The sequence below is a fragment of the Zootoca vivipara genome, chromosome 4, assembly GCF_965207765.1.
Source record: "Zootoca vivipara chromosome 4, rZooViv2.hap1.1, whole genome shotgun sequence".
Taxonomy (NCBI): domain Eukaryota; kingdom Metazoa; phylum Chordata; class Lepidosauria; order Squamata; family Lacertidae; genus Zootoca; species Zootoca vivipara.
Window position 1 is genome coordinate 83758197 of NC_142587.1, and position 19575 is coordinate 83777771.

General features: G+C 44.1%; 1 protein-coding gene across 1 annotated transcript in view; it reads left to right on the top strand.

Moving 5' to 3' along the window:
• GUCY1A2 (guanylate cyclase 1 soluble subunit alpha 2) overlaps positions 1-19575 on the top strand; it is a 157233-nt gene that overhangs the window by 89802 nt on the left and 47856 nt on the right. Inside the window, exon 6 of the mRNA XM_035114362.3 lies at positions 7643-7786. Coding sequence (XP_034970253.1) covers positions 7643-7786 — 144 coding nt within the window. The remainder of the gene's footprint in view (positions 1-7642; positions 7787-19575) is intronic.

The window sequence follows — 19575 nt, forward strand, 5'->3', positions numbered from 1 at the left end:
CCTCATGAGAAGTGAAGACTCCCTGGAAAAGACCCTGATGTTGGGAAAGATTGAGGGCACAAGGAGAAGGGGACGACAGAGGACGAGATGGTTGGACAGTGTTCTCGAAGCTACGAACATGAGTTTGACCAAACTGCGGGAGGCAGTGGAAGACAGGAGTGCCTGGCGTGCTATGGTCCATGGGGTCACGAAGAGTCGGACATGACTAAACGACTAAACAACAACAACAACATTGATATATTGCCCAGCCCTATTCATCTCATTTTCAGGACTCACTGGGGCAAGTTAATCTCTGGCTAGTGAGGCCTTTTCTTCACTGTGGTTGGAGGAAGGTGGATGATAAAATACCCCAGGCTAAAAAATAATAATCTCCCAAAGAGGTGAGGATCGCTGCACCAACACAAAGCCAGCACAAGTCTTCATGTTCTGAGTCACTTTTGCTTTTCTGTCAGTCCCCTGTACGTTGCTTTTAGACAAAATAGATAAAAGGGATACAACAGGATGAAGGCAGGGAGGGGTTGTTTTATTGGCAGTCTCCAGCAAAGGCTAAAGAAATCTCTGAAATCAAGGCAGAGAGCTTCCTACAGTTTGATTGGCAGGGAAGCAGAGGTACAGCAGCGTCAAACAGCAGTCCTGTCTATAAAACTATCAGGCATAAGGTTGTCCTAAGATACAAGATCACAACATCTAGAACTATTTTTTTTATTTTGCTGAGGTTCATACTCTTCTTTTTCAATGGGGAATGTGTGTGTGTGTGTGAATTCCTCTACATTCACGTGCTAAATGTTCCTATTGCTATAGGTCTGGTTCACACATCATGCGAAGACAAACCATTGCTTAGTGTGAGCATGCAGGCTCTGGGGGAAGAATTTTGCTCTTGGTTTATAGCTTGCGTTTAGTCTGGAGAGAACAAAATCACAAGCTCAGGTTCAGACTGCACACTAAGCCAAATCATGACTTAGCTCAGTTTGGCACAGCAACAAAACAGCCAGGAAAGAGACCTGCAATCTACTCTCATGCTAAGCCAAACCATGGTATGGCTAAGGATAGTTTTGAACCAATGGTGTAAGGGGGAAGAAGCCCCCTACTCGGTCTGGTCTGTATGCCACGGAAAGGAATGTGCAGGAGGGGAAAGGAAGATCTGTCAGATTTCATACTAACTTTGTTATTGGCACCCATCTGTTTCGCCTTAAAATTAATGTGGCAGTTGTCACGGATGCTATGGTAACATCTTGGCTTGACCGTTGCTGCAATGTGTTTTGTAGTGACAGTCTAGAAGACTAACATACAGTTGGCCCAGAATTCAGCAGCATGTCTTCTGTCAGGCATTAGCTAGTTGCCAGGAACATGTGAAACTGGTCTTTTGTGACAAAATAAAAAAAATTCCTTCAGTAGCACCTTAAAGACCAACTAAGTTTATATTTTAAAATATAAACTTAGTTGGTCTTTAAGGTGCTACTGAAGGAATTTTTTTTTATTTTGCTTCGACTCAGACCAACACGGCTACCTACCTGTAACTGGTCTTTTGTGAGTTTCACTAGTTTCCAGAATGTTTTTTGTCTAAATCCATGGTCTGACTTTCTTTCTTTGTAGTCAAAGGTTTATTGGCATAAACACCTACAGAATACAATAAAAATAATGGATATGGTGAATAAAAATGAATGTGAGAATAGAAAAATAAAACACAGATAGAGGAGGGGTAGAAAATGTATATTACCTGGGTTTGAGATATGGCTTAGGGAATGCCTAAGAACAATTGATTGTAGCCAACTAAATCTTACTCTGAGTAGACCCATTGAAATTAATGGCTCTAAATTAGCTGTATCCATCAGTTCCAATGGGTCTACCATGAGTAGAACTAATATTGGATGCAACACACTAAATTGTTGCTTCAAAGGGCTTGTGAGGAAAGGGATATGGCAACTATGGGATATATTGAGCTTCACACCCCATTCTGCACATTCAGTCCCTGTCTAGAAAATCTGGCTAAAGGTTGGGCCCTTTTACAGCTTGCAAATGACATAGCACAGGGGTGGACATTTTCTCTCAGCATTAACTGGAGGGAGGACTATTGAGGTGTGGGATTTGCATTGCTTCTTGAATATTTTTATTTGGGAGAGCAGAGCAATCTCAGTTGCAGCAATAAATACTGATCTTTAAATGCAAACTTCATTTCTCTCTCTCTCTCTGTGTGTGTGTGTAGAATTATACATAACATATGCTTTGTATGTAATAATAATAATAATAATAATAACAACAACAATAATAATAATATTTTATTTTTACCCCACCCTCCCTGGCTGGAGCCGGGCTGAGAGCGGTTAACATAATATAAACAATACAATAATACATACACATATCTGTAAGCTGAAATGCAGCGAGTGGATTCATTTTAGCAGATACTCATGAAACTATAGAACTTGTTGATCAGCTCAGAGTGAACTAGAACAAATGCTTTCTCTTTACTCCCACTGCCCAATCCATTTTAATCAAAGGTTATTGAAGTGGAATAATAAAAAAAAGATGTACACTTGCCAACAATTTTGCAACAGTAAGTAGGTTTGGCTAATTCATTGAGTTGATTCTGCTAACATCCCCACAAGGACACCAAAGGCTCTTACAAGGGTACTTATGTGTTTGTGTGATAAAAGAGAGGAGCTCCCATTATGTTAAAAAATGGGCCTTTCAGAAGCTGTGTTTGGGGGGCGATGGGTTCATGGGTTCCTCTTCTTCTTCTCCTCCTCCTTTGGTGATCATTTGTAGCCGAGTGAGATTGTCTTCCAATGGTTGTTAAGTCAGCACTAGGCAACAACTGTAGATACCAACAACCATCTTGGAAACAAACTGGGGTTGATGGGTGGGAGGAATCAATACATGCACTTATGAATAACCAATAAACCACAGGCTGTGTGTGCAACTGAAATAACTGTTAGTGGTGCAGCTCTCAAGTTCACTCCATTAAGAACATAGGAAGTGCTCTAAGTGCCAGCAAACCTTCTTCAGCACTGTGGACAGCTCCCTGGTATCAAATCAGCTTTGCCTTCCCCACCTTTCTTTAGCTTTCTAGTCCCTATAGCTGTAACTCTTGCATATGTGTGCTTTCCTGTACAGCAACTGAATCATCTTGAGTTACAGCCGGGAATTATTCAGCTCAACCCAGCCTAGCCTTCCCTACCTTGGACTGCAGACTCACCTGAAGTCCCTTAAGCTTCCTCACTTTCTTTGCTTCCACCATTCCAGGTCCTCTAACAGGCACAGCTGGTATCGAGAAGCAGCCTGGTTAGGCATCACACCACACACTAGGGAGAAAATAAGACATAAGACATAACCATAAAATAAGCCGTAGCAGGATTTCTAAGAATTTGCGCAATATAAACCATACCCCGAAAATAAGACATAGTGATAGGCGCAGTTCTGGAGGGCTCCAAGGAAGAGGCTAGGCTGGACATGTAATAAAAAATAAGACACCCCCTGAAAATAAGCCACTGTGTTTGTTTGTTTGTTTGTTTTAAGAAAAATAAATATAAGACGGTGTCTTATTTTTGGACAAACATGGTAGTGGGATTGTCCTACTATGGATTTTTGCATTTCCTGTGCTTTTTGGTTACATTACTTTGTAAAGCAGTGTGCACAATGATGGAGCAATAATTAAAATAATTCAAGATTAACTGGAAATGCAAAATGCAGCATTTCTTAAATTTCCGACCTGGAGTCAAACGTCCACGTTGTTCTAGAATCAACCTCAAATCTTTGCCCTGTAATCGGAAGAAGCTTAGATACTGAATTGTGAAGTGGGCAGTGTGTGTCCACTCTACCCCTCCTCCAATAAAAGGCGATTTCCCCTCTTTTACATTGTTCAATTTTATAGCATTGGTGGGATTTAAGCTTGGATTGAGAGAGAGAGACGTTGCAAGCTTGTTCATTTTAGGGTGGGGTGGGGGTGGAGAATAGTGACAAGTCCTCAGCTGCAATAGTTATAATCCAAATTGCCTATTAAGCTTTTACAGGGATCCTGCTGCGAGGAGCCAGGCCAGAATAGCAGCATATTCCCTCTGCAGCTGCTCTTTTCAGTGCACCGGGCTTGTCTGATTTTCCCCGCGAAAGGCATGCATCAGACAAGCCATAAGTGTGACCCCCTGTGATCACATTTTGATGCTTATTTCAAGCCAGTGTTTTAAAGCAAAAGAGAGGAGGGGAAGCGGAGGAGAGAGTCCAGAGAGCAACAATTGGAAATGCTACTATTTGACACAAGACATCTCTTCCACAAGTGGAAGGATCATAGCTGAGTGGTGGAGCATTTCCTGTTCATGATGCCCCTGGTTCAGTCCCCAGCATTTCCAGGATGGTGGCAAGAGACTCCTGTCTGAAACCCTGGAGAGCGGCTGCCAATCAGTGTGGACAGTATTAAGCTAGATAGCCATTTGGTAAGGCTTGTTAGAAGATATTTTCCTATCTTCCACCTCTAATATAACACTAGCTTATGCCTGAGGTTTCTGTTTTTATCTTTCTTTTATGCATCAACATTAGAAAAACAACATATCCTTCATTCTAAAACAAATTCCCTTATTCATTTTCTTGGGCACCAGATATATCTGTGGTCAACAAGTGATGGTGCTTTAAAATTCATTGGGGTTCAACTACTCAGCTCGCAGTCTTGTGCTGTCAGTGGGACAGAGAGTTAGGACTAGGGTTGCCATATGTCCGGGAAAACCTGGATATGTCCTCTTTTGTGGGGCCAACATGCCCACCTGGGCGGATTTTTACATTTTAAAGGAAGTCTGGGGTTTTTTTTGGGGGGGGGGGGTATTAGTCCCATGGACTGCAAGAAGATCAAACCTATCCATTCTTAAGGAAATCATAGAATCATAGAGTTGGAAGAGACCACAAGGGCCATCCAGTCCAACCCCCTGCCAAGCAGGAAACACCATCAAAGCATTCCTGACATATGCCTGTCAGGCCTCTGCTTAAAGACCTCCAAAGAAGGAGACTTCACCACACTCCTTGACAGCAAATTCCACTGCCGAACAGCTCTTACTGTTCAGCCCTGAGTGCTCACTGGAAGGACAGATCCCGAAGCTGAGGCTCCAATACTTTGGCCACCTCATGAGAAGAGAAGACTTCCTGGAAAAGATCCTGATGCTGAGAAAGATTGAGGGCACAAGGAGAAGGGGACAACAGAGGACGAGATGGTTGGACAGTGTTCTCGAAGCTACCAGCATGAGTCTGACCAAACTGTGGTAGGCAGTGCAAGACAGGAGTGCCTGGCATGCTCTGGTCTATGGGGTCACGAAGAGTCGGACACAACTAAACAACAACATTTTATTTGGAGGGGCTTTGGGGGTGGGTGGGTTTTGGGCTTCAGCTGCTCTGCACATCATAGCCACTGCCAATCCGAGCTGGGGAAACAGTCATGCAGGCTTGGTAGCAGCGGTCCCACATGCCCGCACACCACTTTCCCTGTCTTGGGCTGGCAGTCACTCAGGGAGTTCTCTTTTTTCTCTTCAAGATATGGCAACCGTGCCTAGGGCATACATAGGCAACTATGTGAATGTCTCATGACAGCCCCCAGCTCTAAAGCAACATCCTCTGTTCCTGCCTACAAACATCGACTCCTTGTTGTCTTCCTCTAAGACTGTTACCTGAGCATCTGTTACCTGAACTCAGTGGGACAAAACTTGCAGAGCGGGCTGTAAAACCCATCAAGCATCTGCTTGACAAAGGTGGTTCTTCTGCCAGCTGTCATGTATGTTTTGCATTTCTCTGAGAACAAGCAGGATGATCTTTCAAATGTTATTGTTAGCATTTCACAAAAACATTTCCTCTGTTCGTCTGCAGTTTTAAACCCTTCCAAAAAACCCGCCCCTTTTCTTGTGCATTCACGAGGATTTGTGCTGGTGATGGTATCGGGGCGCTTATGAGCAAACCTGCTTTCAGTACTGTTTGTGCCTGCAGAAGTTTTGCAACGGGCATCCTGTTTCATTTCCAGTCAGCGTGTGTCTCGTGGATTCCCGCTGGCATCCTGAAATTTTGTGTACATCAAAAGTTCTAGTGATGATGTTGTTCTGTCCCACTGTTGTGCAAGAGTTCCCTCTCGAGACAGCAATAATGTGTTAACAGTGGGAGTGCATTATAGCAAAACTAATAAAGGGGAATGATGTAAGGATGCTCCACTTTATCTACCATCAATGCACTGATATTGTGCCAATGATATGTTGCCGAATACACCTGCAGAAAAAGCAGCAATCTGGAGAGCCCTGAGTTAGGCGCTCATAAATGTAACACTAATGTCTCAGCAAATGAAACTGATCTGTAGAAAATGTAACTTGAAAAAAGAGACATTGCACATACATTTGTAAACCAAGAAATCTTTAATAAAAATAGATTTTTAAAAATGAAAATAAATATTTAGTCTCCATCTACATGGTTCTTTTCCTCCCTGTTCTCTCTAATCGGCAAGCCCTCAGATGTTAGAAGGGGATGTCTGGCACGGGTCAGCAATAAATCACACAGAGTAAGTGAATTGAACATTTTATTAGAAGAAACAAGATCTGCTCAGGAGTGCCAGGCCTAATGAGCACAGCAACTCTTCTTGGTAGGTTGTGCCCCTATGAGGCAGTTGAGACTGAAGATGCTTGCTTTCCCACAGCTTCCTCTCCTGAGTCCTTCCCAAGCAATCTGAGACTCTGCCAGGATGACTGTCTTTGCTCCTCCCTCTACATGCCTCTTCTGGTTCTGGGAGACCAGGGGAGAGGGAAGCTGGTAGCAGCAGGAGGGGGAGACACTGTCGATTCTTCACCAGCCTGACTCATCTCTGTCTCTTGGTTTCCCTCCTCTCCTACTTCTGCTTCTGATTCTGGACTTCTCTCTGCCACAGAGTCTCCCTGCTCACTAAACCCTGTTGCCTCTTCAGCTTCCGACACCACCTCCTCCCTCTTCTCCCTCTCACCAACTCATCGTCATCTTGTTACCACTCCCCAGGCTTCATCCCTTGGGGGTTCCTCAGTTGGTCCAGCCAGTCCACAACATGTATAGGTACTGTGTTTTTCCAAAAATAAGACACTGTCTTATATTAATTTTTCCTCAAGAAGACACAGTATGGCTTATTTTCAGGGGATGTCTTATTTTTTAATTACATGTCCAGCCTAGCCTCTTCCTTGGCGCCTCCAGAACTGTGCCTATCACTATGTCTTATTTTCGGGGTATGCGCAAATGCTTAGAAATCCTGCTACGGCTTATTTTAGGGGGAGGTCTTATTTTCAGGGAAACAGGGTATCATTATCCTACAAGAGGAAAAACTACAGAAGCACCTCCCCCACCTGCACATTTGCAGTAGGCTCCCTGATCCAGAAACCCCCCCCCCACTTTCTTATGGTTCAGTGTTGTTACAACCCACTTGATTGTCCTCAATTCTAATGATTTTGCACTCACTAATGATGAACAACTGCGCAATGAGATGTCAGGATTTGATGGTGCTTGTTTGCAAACTTGGGGGTAATTATACTCCGTTGTCTAATAGCTTATCTTATTGATGTTGCGCTGACATGTTTTTAAGCAACATTTAGTGATTGCAGAGACTTAATGGTACCAGTTCCTGGCTCATTATCATATATTTTTTTGCATTTGATTTGTCTGATTGCTGCAGGTGGAAACAATAGGTGATGCGTACTGTGTTGCAGCAGGGCTCCACAGACAGAACCTAAATCACGCAAAGCCCATCGCGCTGATGGCCCTGAAGATGATGGAGCTGTCGGAGGAGGTGCTTACACCGGATGGAAGACCTATTAAGGTAAACTTACTTGCTCTGCATCCTGAGCAATCGAATGGATAGCACCTGCAGCACAGGCACAGTTGAAGTGCTCTGGGTGCAACTTATAGCCCTTACAGAGCACAGGTCTGCAAGGTGTTAGGCAAAGCTGATTGGAACCTTCATCTCCAAGAGCAGTATACCAGTAAATACCACTTGCTGGGGAGCAAAACCACAGGATGTTGCTCTCGTGCCTTGCTTCTGGAGGCATCTGGCTGGCTGCTGTGGGAAATGAGATGCAGGATTAATGGGCCCTGGTTTTAGGAACCTGCAAAGTTATCTTTTAATAAATAAGAATAATAATTTATTACCCACCCTTCACCATAAGGTGCCAGGGCAAATTACAACAATTTAAAAATACAATATTAAGAGGAGTTAAAACAGATTACAATCAAGAGAATAGGATGGGCCCTACATATTTTTATATAGCTCAGTCAGTAGGGCATGAGACTCTTAATCTCAAGATTGTGGGTTCAAGCCCCACATGTTGTTGTTGTTTAGTCATTTAGTTGTGTCTGACTCTTCGTGACCCCATGGACCATAGTACGCCAGGCACTCCTGTCTTGCACTGCCTCCCGCAGTTTGGTCAAACTCATGTTCGTAGCTTCGAGAACATGTTCGAGAACAAGCCCCACATAGAATCATAGAATTGTAGATTTGGAAGGGACCCCAAAGGGTCATCCTGTCCAGCCTCCTGCAATGCAGGAATGTCAGCTAAAGCATCCATGACAGTTCGCTTTATTACTCTATGAGTGAAAGATCAATTTTCCATGTGCTTTCCATTTGACCAGCTGCTTACAACCCCACATTCCCTCTCATGGCAAACTCAGTGTCCCTGTACTAACAAGAAAGGAGACAAACATGGAGCCAATGGGAAATGTAACTGTATCAGCATTTGCCTGTCACCCAAACAGCCCAGTGCGGACTGAGCATGCTCAGTGGACACGAGGTGCCAGAGAATGCTGTGGTATTTGGGAAGGAAAGGCATGAAATGGAAAGGATAAGGAAGCCTACTTGAGTTACGGAAAGCTTATAGTAGACAGCATTGTTGGCCAGAACCCTGAACAGCAGCACTCCTGTTAGGGGGTAAGGATATACAACCCCCCCTAATGTTTTTATGATAGTGTTGGGCACAGGCTTTTCTCCCCCCCCCCCATTTCTTCCCCCCATATTTTCTTAATTTTTTGCATTTGGGGTGTGGAGGTTAAGCAAGAACACTCCCTTAGATGTTAATGCTCTTCAAGGTTTGGAATAAATTTCTCATACACTTTTTTGTTGTTTGCTTGTTTTTTAAGAAGAGCTTTGCTCCTAGGTCAATGTTGCATTCTTAATAGAGAATGGTCCAATGGGAACAACATTACATCACAACGTGGTGTCATTTTCAGGGGCACTCTTGGTTAAAAAATGAGAGAGGAATATGGCACAAAGTTTTTCTCTTTGAAATCTCCACTGCTCAGTGGCTGGCTATCATGTCAAGCAAGTGATCCATTTTCCATTCTCTTTACCTCCTCCCTACCTGAAGTACAAGCCATAAAGATAGCATGGAAAAGAGATGGTATATCCTCTTCTTCCTTTGAACTGCGTCAGTCGAAATGTTGAGCTGCGGCGTCCCTTTGCATCCACTAAGTAGAACATGATTTTCTGATAAGTCCAACATGATGTATTGCTGGTTACATTCGTCCCCCAGGCAGACACTTCATTCCCAGCTACGTTGGAGCATGACAACACAGAGCTTATCTGCACTGAAATTAGCTTACCCGTTTCTTGGGGAAAATAAATACACAATGTGCTTTGTTTGCAATATCTTTCACTAAGCCTGGGGAAATGTTTCTGGATGCTGAAATGTCTTGGAGATATATTTAAAGCCTTTCATTAGGCATCATATGTGTCACCTGATGTGGTTCAGGTAGAGGCATGGCTGGATCAGCTACAGGGTCAAGTTTCCTTTGGGAGAACTCAGTTGCATAGGTGTAGCTAGTTTTCTTTTCCTGTGGTACTTTGGCGTCCCCAGTTGCTAATCGCTGCAATGTTTTGTGCACCTTTCTTGGGTAATAATAGCACCTACTTTAACAGCAAGCAATTGCTAGCAAGACATTCCATGAGATATAATAAACTACAGATCATTAAAGTTTGAATTCATTACGGAGCTTGCAGTACAGATTGTAAAATAATTTTCCAGCTCCCCCCCTCCTTTTTTTAAAAAAATCTCCCTAACAGTCGGTAGAACAGACATAATTGCATGATTTTGGCACTAATGGAACCATCTTCTCCGGAGATGTAACTCTTCACTGACTCTTGTGGGGGGTCATGATGGGAGACTGAAAAGCTAAGAACCAACCACTGACAATGCAGTGGTGCGGCTGATGTGCTGGATTTCAGAAAAGGAGATACCATATAGATGAAGTGGTTCCTACTTTTGCCTCCAGTTCTTCTTCCTCTTTTAACTAGAAACATGGTGCTAAGAAGATGTTGCTGAATAAGTGCAAGGAATGCAGACAAGGGCTTCTCACATTCGATGTTCCACTTCCTCTTCTAGAATAATAAATGTCTGGAAATGCTTCAGAGGAGTGCCAATATCTTGCCTTTTCCCTCTGGACTTGAGTTGCACGTGTGTGTGTGTGTGTGTGTGTGTGTGTGTGTTTGTTTACCACTATCTAGAAATGGGGGATAATTTCCCTATTCAGCTTCACTATTTCCTTCATTTTGTGCCGGTATTATATTTTCAGTATAAACAGGACTCCATTTTTGCACACACACACACCACTTTGAATTGTTCTCCCCTCTGAGATGAGGAGGGGAGGAAACAGGAAAACCTGGACATTCCGGGATCTAATCAGAAACCATTATGGATTCTGTAATTCCAGAACTGTCCCTGGACACTTGGAGGGGTATGTAATGCATCTCAGAAAAAAGTGTGAGATAATGATAAAAACTGTAAATGCAGTTCTCTTGTCCTAGCTTTGTACCTTCCTACTCTAGAAACTGGGCAAACAGATGAAATAGTGGGCATAATGGCCCTGACAAAGACTCTGCGTATGCCCTCTAGGGGAAATAGGAAGCCCAGAGCACTTCCTCTTCAGATGCCCCCTCTATGAAGAAGCTCGAAGGGAGATCCTGGATCCCATACTGGTGAGGTTAGCAAGCCTCCCGGAAAAGCAATTATACAACATGCTCCTGCTAGGCAAAGACCAGGAGATAACCAGTGCGGTCGCCAGATTCTGTGCCCAACTATGCAGACACAGACTTTCTCCTGAGTCCGTCTGAATTTCCCAACATATGGTACCCGAGCGAGTTAGGCTCAGTTTTCTGCAGCTTCTATTTTAAGGGTTAAACTTTCAGCATTGTATATATAATTAACAATGTATTTTAAATGTTCCATAAAGCGTCATATATACGTTATGCTCCCTGGAACTGTTCTTTCAAAAGGGATTCACAGTTTGTTTGTTTTTTCTGTATTCTATATTTTTCTATGAACTGGTCCTCGACCGTAATAATAAATAAATTGAAAAAATAATGGCCCTGATCCACTCCCAGTGTTGCGTGATGACAGGTGCACAGACATCTCCATCTGCAACTGTGTGGTTCTGTGTCCAGCCAGTTCAGTGGCTCCTGATGAACACTGCAATGTGGAAAGGGATGCATGCCCAGATTTGCATCTCCATTGTCTGTATAGACACACACATCCACAATCTCCTTTGTTGGTTGTCCAGGGACCTGGTTTTCCATAACAGTAAGCTGAAAATGCCTGCCTGTAACATCTAGTAATGGAATTGTGTTTGTTGGAATAAAAGTAACTCCATTATCATCACATAGTTGGCTGGTTTTGACTGGGGATTGACAGAAAAACCGAGTTAAGAACACTGAGATTTGTCCTTGTCTATAAAATTGATGTTTATTATTTTGGGGAGAAGCCTTCATTAGATTGACCTTGCGCTAAAATACAAGGTAGCTGTAGTTTCTTGAAAGTATTGATCTGAAGTTGCCCTGTACATCCTCAAACAGCAAATTAGAACACCATTGAGGCTAAGGAAAGCAGTTTTAAATTGATTTCAATAGGAGAGTTCAGGGATGATCAAGCTGAACTCGGTGGCTTTTAAAGTGCTTAGCTTTGGCACGACCATACCCTGAATTTCTCCCCAATTTTCTCCCCTGAACTCTAGCAGAACGCTAAATGTTAATAGGCAGAGCTTATAGGATTCCTCTAGAAGGTTGACCTTCAGAGTGAAAGAGAGAGAGAGATTGTTGCTTCTGCCACATTTACCATATTTAACCCGTTGGAATTAAAGGTAATTTTTGGATGTACATTTTAAAAAGCATGCTTAAACTATTGCCCAATTAACTCATGCTCTGGTGAAACAAAAATGGATAAGGAGGGAGGTGTTTCTTTAATTCTGCATAGCTCTAGTCTTACAATCTTGCTAGATGGATAACTTCAATAACCACATGTTATTGACGGGTGGGAAGTATACAAATGTGATCAATGGCTGGGGGATATTAGGTTGAGGGGGATTAAATTTAGACCTCACCGTAAAGGTAAAGATAAAGGGACCCCTGACAGTTAAGTCCAGTCGCAAACGACTCTGGGGTTGCGGCGCTCATCTTGCTTTACAGGGCCGAGAGAGCCGGTGTTTGTCCGCTCCGCAGACAGTTTTTCCGGGTCATGTGGCCAGCATGACTAAGCTGCTTCTGGCGAACCAGAGCAGCGCACGGAAACACCGTTTACCTTCCTGCCGGAGTGGTACCTATTTATCTACTTGCACTTTGATGTGCTTTTGAACTGATAGGTTGGCAGGAGCTGGGACCAAGCAACGGGAGCTCACCCCGTCACAGGGACTCGAACCGCCAACCTTCTGATCAGCAAGCCCAAGGCTCAGTGGTTTAGACCACAGCGCCACCCACAGAGGTCTTTCTTTGGTAGTCTTCTGGCTCTTTGTTTAATTTTAAAAGTAGCTTCTGGCTAGGGTGGCCGCAGCAAATGCATAGGCACCTGCTTTTAACTCTTCTCTGCTACCTGTAGCAATGGCACAGCAAAATGTATCGATATACTGCAGACTCCATGTTGTTTTTCCTGAACTGCCCCAGGTGCCAAGTTGGAGCTGGGCTGGGGGGGCACCATACAAAAACGAGTGAACAAGCGGTGAATCTGACAACCACTCCTGGAAATTTGTGGAGGGGCCTCTGAAGAATAGGCAAAAGAAAGGAATGTTTCATTAATGGGTTCCGCATAATATAGCATCATTATACAACTTACCTGTATGTGACATTAGTGGGACTTTCTGTGGCTTGGGGATTTCGTTGTTTTAACTGTCTCTCTAAAGTTTTTCGTCATTGCACACACTGTTATTGTGTGCAATGCTATGAAAAATTTAAAAAAACGAGGACTTGCTATGATAGTTATTTTGTTAAATACGCTATTTGCGAGTCACCTCCTCAGTTTGCTGGGAGACACTGAGCATTTGACGTATGAAGCTTATGCTTGAGGTTTCTAGTCATGCTGGCTACGTCAATGAGATTCTTGACTAAAGAGAGTTTTCCCTTTAAGTCACTCTCAATAATTATTTGCATTATTTATTTTTTTAAGTGTGTGTTAAGGTGGCACTAATGGGTCTGAGGAGCGAGAAGAAGAACTAAGCAGGCGTAGAGGGAAAGCAAACGTCAATTTGCATGTGCTGCTAAAATTAACTCTGCAATTATGCAGATTTGTTGTGTGCAGTCTTCCTTGTTGAAAGCTTGCAGGGCATGGAGTGATGATAGAGAACCCAGAACTATCGCAAACCTCCTTTAAAATGTGCTTCTTAATGTGGGAGAAGTTCACACTGAATAGTATGGGGACTGGCAATCAGAATGAACAGGGAAATGCCTATGAAGATTCTTTATGAATCGTCAAACTGTTAGTCCTTCTTTTACTTTTAAAAGTACTTTTACCTTGCACCAAAGAAATCTACCAAATAAATGAAGTGTAATATTTAAAACACTGGTCTAAAACTGGAAATAATTGCAGTATAGAATGTGTTGGATCCAAACTTAAGGGCTAACTTGCATCCGATTAACTTCAGCAGGTCTACTCTGAGACTGCCATTAATCCCAGATACCTGTAGACCTAAAAAATCCTTCCAGTAGCACCTTAGAGACCAACTAAGTTTGTCATAGGCTCATACCTATGACAAACGTAGTTGGTCTCTAAGGTGCTACTGGGAGGATTTTTTTTTTTTTATTTTGACTGCGTCAGACCAACACGGCTACCTACCTGTAACTAGTACTATGGAAGGCACCACATTGAGCCGCATGAAATGGAAGTCCATCAACCTCACTAAGAAACTTGCACAGGTACAAACTGACATCTTCTTTCTGACTAAATGCAAGAACCTGGACATTATACCCAAGGGTCTTAGAATTAAGAACCCTCTACAATCCACTTATCCTACGGAATATGCAAGGAAACTATGCCACACTTTTTTGAAGGTATCTGAAGAAGTGTGCATGCACACGAAAGCTCATACCTATGACAAACTTAGTTGGTCTCTAAGGTGCTACTGGAAGGATTTTTTATTTTTATTTTGACTGTGTCAGACCAACACGGCTACCTACCTGTAACCTGTAGACCTGCTGACTGTACAAGGCACAACATAGGTAAAGGTAAAGGGGCCCCTGACCATCAGGTCCAGTCGTGTCCGACTCTGGGGTTGCGGCGCTCATCTCGCTCTATAGGCCGAGGGAGCCGGTGTTTGTCTGCAGATAGCTTCCAGGTCATGTGGCCAGCATGACAAAGCTGCTTCTGGCGAACCAGAGCAGCGCACGGAAACACCGTTTACCTTCCCGCCGGAGTGGTCCCTATTTATCTACTTGCACTTTGATGTGCTTTCAAACTGCTAGGTGGGCAGGAGCTGGGACCGAGCAACGGGAGCTCACCCTGTTGCAGGGATTCGAACCGCCGACCTTCTGATCAGCAAGCCCTAGACTCTGTGGTTTAACCCACAGCGCCACCTGGGTCTACTCTGAGACTGCCATTAATCCCAGATACCTGTAGACCTGCTGACTGTACAAGGCACAACAGAGAGTTTTCCATTCAGCAATTAGTTTTTCCGTGCTGTAGAAAATTGGTGTTGTGTTGGCATAGAGTGATGTTGAGTTACACCATCAACCTCCAGATACCCTGTGGATGTCTGGAGCACTCAGTAAAAGGCTCTTGAAAATGTAAGGGGCCCTTATCAAATGGAGTGGGGTGAATATCGTCCTGCATCCAGCAAGGCTGAAAAAAGGCTTTGCTCATCCCAATCCTGAGAGCTAGAGTGATGCTCAAGCCAAAAAAAAAGGTTCCCCACCTGTGGATTATAGCATGTTTCGGTATGCACATTCAGGTCTCATAGGCCAGTGTGCAGGTTTGTTGTGCAACAATAGTGTTCCATATGAATTAAGGAAGTGACCTCAAACATACCTTCCAGTTCTCTGTGAATGCACAGTGCAGGGAAATGGTAGATACAGGGAAGCTGTTTCGCTATTACATCTGAGCTTTTCGTTGAGGAGCCCTAAGGAACTCAGAGTTAAATCAGAAAATAGTTTGAAAACCACCAACCTAGAACCCTCTGCCTTGTGGAATTCAGTGTGTGTGTGTGTGTGTGTGTGTGTGTGCGTGCGTGCGTGCGTGTGTATGCGTGTATTCGGCTTTCCTGAAAAATGTTACCTCTGTCTTGTCTCAGCGAACCCTTCCAAATTTGCCTTGAATTTTACACTAGTCAAATTTTGATGGCGCCTCTCTTTAATCTTGTGGAGCCCATAGTTCCTCAGATGCTTGATGGAACTTCTGGCTTAGTTGCCTACAGGTACATTTTAAGATTAAAAAAAAGAAAAAGATGCAGGTACGTTTTTATGTCGGAGCAACATTCTTCATAATCTTGTACCTTTCTTGGAATGTTTATTCCCATCTGCTAGGGTTGCAGGTGGTCAACTTGACATGAGGATGCTTAAATCACTTGAGCTGTGTACAGTTATGCCAAACATAACTCTCCTCCAGAAAAGCAGAGCCCTGTGTTTCTGCTGATAATCCCATCACTGGTACGTGGAAATCTTCCTTCCAGTATCCTAGCAACTTCTCTTTTTTTCTTTCTCCTTTCTTTTTTCTCCTTTCTAATGTGTAAATCATCCCCCAAAAACTACAAAATAGCCTATTTCAGGGTGGCTCTCCTGAACTGAGAAATTATTTGTCGTTTTGCGCAATAACATTACAGCAAAAGAGTACATTTGCATACGGAACAACTAATCATGTTTTTAATGCCTCAGCAATGTGGTTATATAACCAGATCCCCACCCCCACCCCGCTCTGGAGCTTGCTTTCTTGGTGTTAGCGATCCAAGAGTTGGTGGTAACATTTTTTTCTCCACAGAAACAAGCTCACAGAATTAGTGAGAGGGTATCCAACCCAAGTCCGTTCAAAGATGCAAGTTTTCCATCCACACAGAACCCTTCTTCGGATAAAACTGGAGTATTACTCTCTCCCCCCCTATAAAAAAACTGACATAAATGCTTACATAACATAGTTCATAGCGGGTTTTTTTAAAGAGTCTGTTTTCAGGAATCATTTGCCATGTGACTGCCGAGGGAATGGTGTGTGTTGCAAGGGATTCTGGGGCACATTATACCAAAACAACAACAACAACAACAACAAACCACCCTGGAATGTGGAATCAACTGAATTCTAGAATGTTACAGAGTGAATGCTGCTTTGCTCCTGGATAGTTCAGTCAGTAGAGCATGGGACTCTTACTCTCAGGGTTGTGGATTTGAGTCCCATGTTGGGCAAAAGATTCCTGCATTGCAGGGGTTTGGAATAGATGACCCTTGAGATTCCTTCCAACTCTACAATTCTATGATTCTTGTGAACTGAGAGCAGGCACACTCCCCAGTAGCTATGCAGTACAGGCTGGTAGTGATGAGTGAGCTATTTTTCAAAAAATACTGTTTCTGCTCTTCTTATTGAGGGCGGGAAGCTTAAACTGGGGTGGGCTTTAGGTTGCAAATACTCCTCTGCGTCTCATTTTGAGCTGTTCTGAGACCCTTTCAAACTAATTTTAGACTCTGGACTTTAAAAAAGGCCCCCCTACTTAGAAGGCAGTGTGTTTTACTTGACGGACTTCAAAATATGGCAAGCCAGCCCTAGATACGGTGGGAGAGATTTGATTCCGTCCACATTAAAGGCAAACTTGCTGAGTTCGGATTTCCCAAAACAGTACGAGATCTGAAACACAGCCATCTTTCAGAATTCTCACTTCTGCATGCAAAGCACATAGAATCATATTATTGTATGGTTGAATTATGGTGCTGGAGGAGACTCTTGAGAGTCCCATGGACTGCAAGAAGATCAAACCTATCCATTCTTAAGGAAATCAGCCCTGAGTGCTCACTGGAAGGACAGATCGTGAAGCTGAGGCTCCAATACTTTGGCCACCTCATGAGAAGAGAAGAATCCTTGGAAAAGACCTTGATGTTGGGAAAGATGGAGGGCACTAGGAGAAGAGGACGACAGAGGACGAGATGGTTGGACAGTGTTCTCGAAGCTACGAACATGAGTTTGACCAAACTGCGGGAGGCAGTGCAAGACAGGAGTGCCTGGCGTGCTATGGTCCATGGGGTCACGAAGAGTCGGACACGACTAAACGACTAAACAACAACAACATGGTTGTATTGTATTGTATTGTACAACTCCCATGATCCCTAGCTAAGAGGACCAGTGGTCAGGGATGATGGGAATGGTAGTCCAAAACATCTGGAGGGCCAAAGGTTGGGGATGCCTGATCCAGTCGAACCCCCTGCAAGGCAGGAATATGCAGCTGTCCCATGTTCTACCCCTGAATCATGGTCCTTCCCAAAGGGCCCAGAAGTTGTAACTGTTCCAGGGGCACACTGTTTGCAACTGTCTTTTGAATTGCTTTCTATTTTGAAAGAGCTTTGCAGAGTCCTCTCTTCAGCAGTGTTAGTATTGGAAGGAGGAGTTCCCTATTCATCTCTTTCATGAGTAAGAGCCAGGGGGAGAAAACATGGGGGGGGGAAATAAATAACAGTCCTGTCTGCATTCAGAAGCAAAGGCATTTATTTACTCAAGGCCAGAGATGCTATTAAATCATAGCACTGTGTGGGAGAAGGTGCTGAAATGTACAATCCCTTTGGAAGCAGAAGATGATGTCCTGGCTTTAGGGCCAAGAGAGAGCACACCTACTTCATCCTTTTGCAGTTATACAGGGCACACATACTCCTGTAACTGATATAGCCAGAGGGAGATGACCTTCACCTATTGATCCAGCATTGCGGGAGCGAAATTTCCACGGGTTCACACTGCAGTGCTTTGGTGATGTTTCAAAGCATCTTCACACTTTGCTGAAATGCACAAATCAGAGTTCAGCCCCCATTAATGCCTACTTTTCGCAGCTTGTGGCACCTTCCTATGAAGCACTTTTGTGACGGGGAGTGAGCCAGCAGTAAATCACAACATTCAAGTTGGAGCTAATTCTTTATTAGCAAGAACACGATCTGCACAGACTTGGCAGAGTGTCAGGCCTAGTGAACACAGTGGGTCAGTTGTCGAGACTGAAAGTCCCTGCCTCCCCACAGCCATCTTAAGTTCTCTCATCTCCATGGTTTTTTCCAAGCAGTCAGAGGCTGCGCCTGCATGAAGCCAACCTCTCCCCTGCCCTTTTTATGCCTCTTCTGGTTCTGGGGGAGGGGAGGGGATGGGAGCTTGTCGCAGCAAGAAGGGGAGACACCCGTGACTCTTCACCAGCCTGGCTCATCTCTGCCTCTTGGCCTCTTCCTCCTCTCCTGCTTCTGTTTCTGCCTCTGATTCTAGACTTCTCTCTGCCACAGCCTCTCCCAGCTCACTAAGCCCTGATATCTCTTCATCTTCCAACACCACCTCCTCTTCCTAGTCTCTGTCTCCTCCCTCTGACCACTTATCAGCATCCCACCACCAATCCCCGGGCTCTGAGCCTTCTTCCCCCAGATGTTGCCCAGCTGGTTCCTCCAACCTGTCCGTGGCGTTTTTGATTAGAACAGGCATCCCCAAACCTCAGCCCTCCAGATGTTTTGGACTACAATCCCCATCTTCCCTGACCACTGGTCCTATTAGCTAGGGATCGTGGGAGTTGTAGGCCAAAACATCTGGAGGGCCGCAGTTTGGGGATGCCTGATTAGAAGAAGGCTAGTTAGAAATGACGAGATAAGAATACTTTTTAAAACAGCGGGGCAGATCCTGATCTCCACACAGACCTTCCACCCAGTGCGACAAGCAGTAGAGCTGTCCAGCCGACAATTACCTGGCATCACAATGACATCAGGTGGCTGCACAGTGTGAAATCAAATTACGTGGTGTGGGGGAGTGTGTGTGGCAATCTTCTAGTGCAGCAAATCAGCTGACATTAGGTGTAGGGCAGGTGGGCATGGCTCAACCTTCAGCATCTCTAGGTACTTCAGGGAGAGACTCCTGTCTGAAATCCTGGAGGGCTTCTGCCAATCAGTGTAGTGAGTGCTCAGCTAGATTGGCCAATTGTCTGACTTGGTATAAGGCAGCTTCCTACCTTTCTAGGAGCTGGAGGTGCCAGTCCTTTTTGGCTCTCCACCAGGCTGATTCACACTTATACATGCTTCTCTGTCCTCTCAAGTAGCCTTACATATAGGTATCTAGGAACTTCTCTAGTGCCCCAAAGCTTATAGCTTGCTTGTGATCTTCTCTGGTGTTGTGGCCCTAAAGGTTAATACTACTACAGTGGTACCTCGGGTTACAA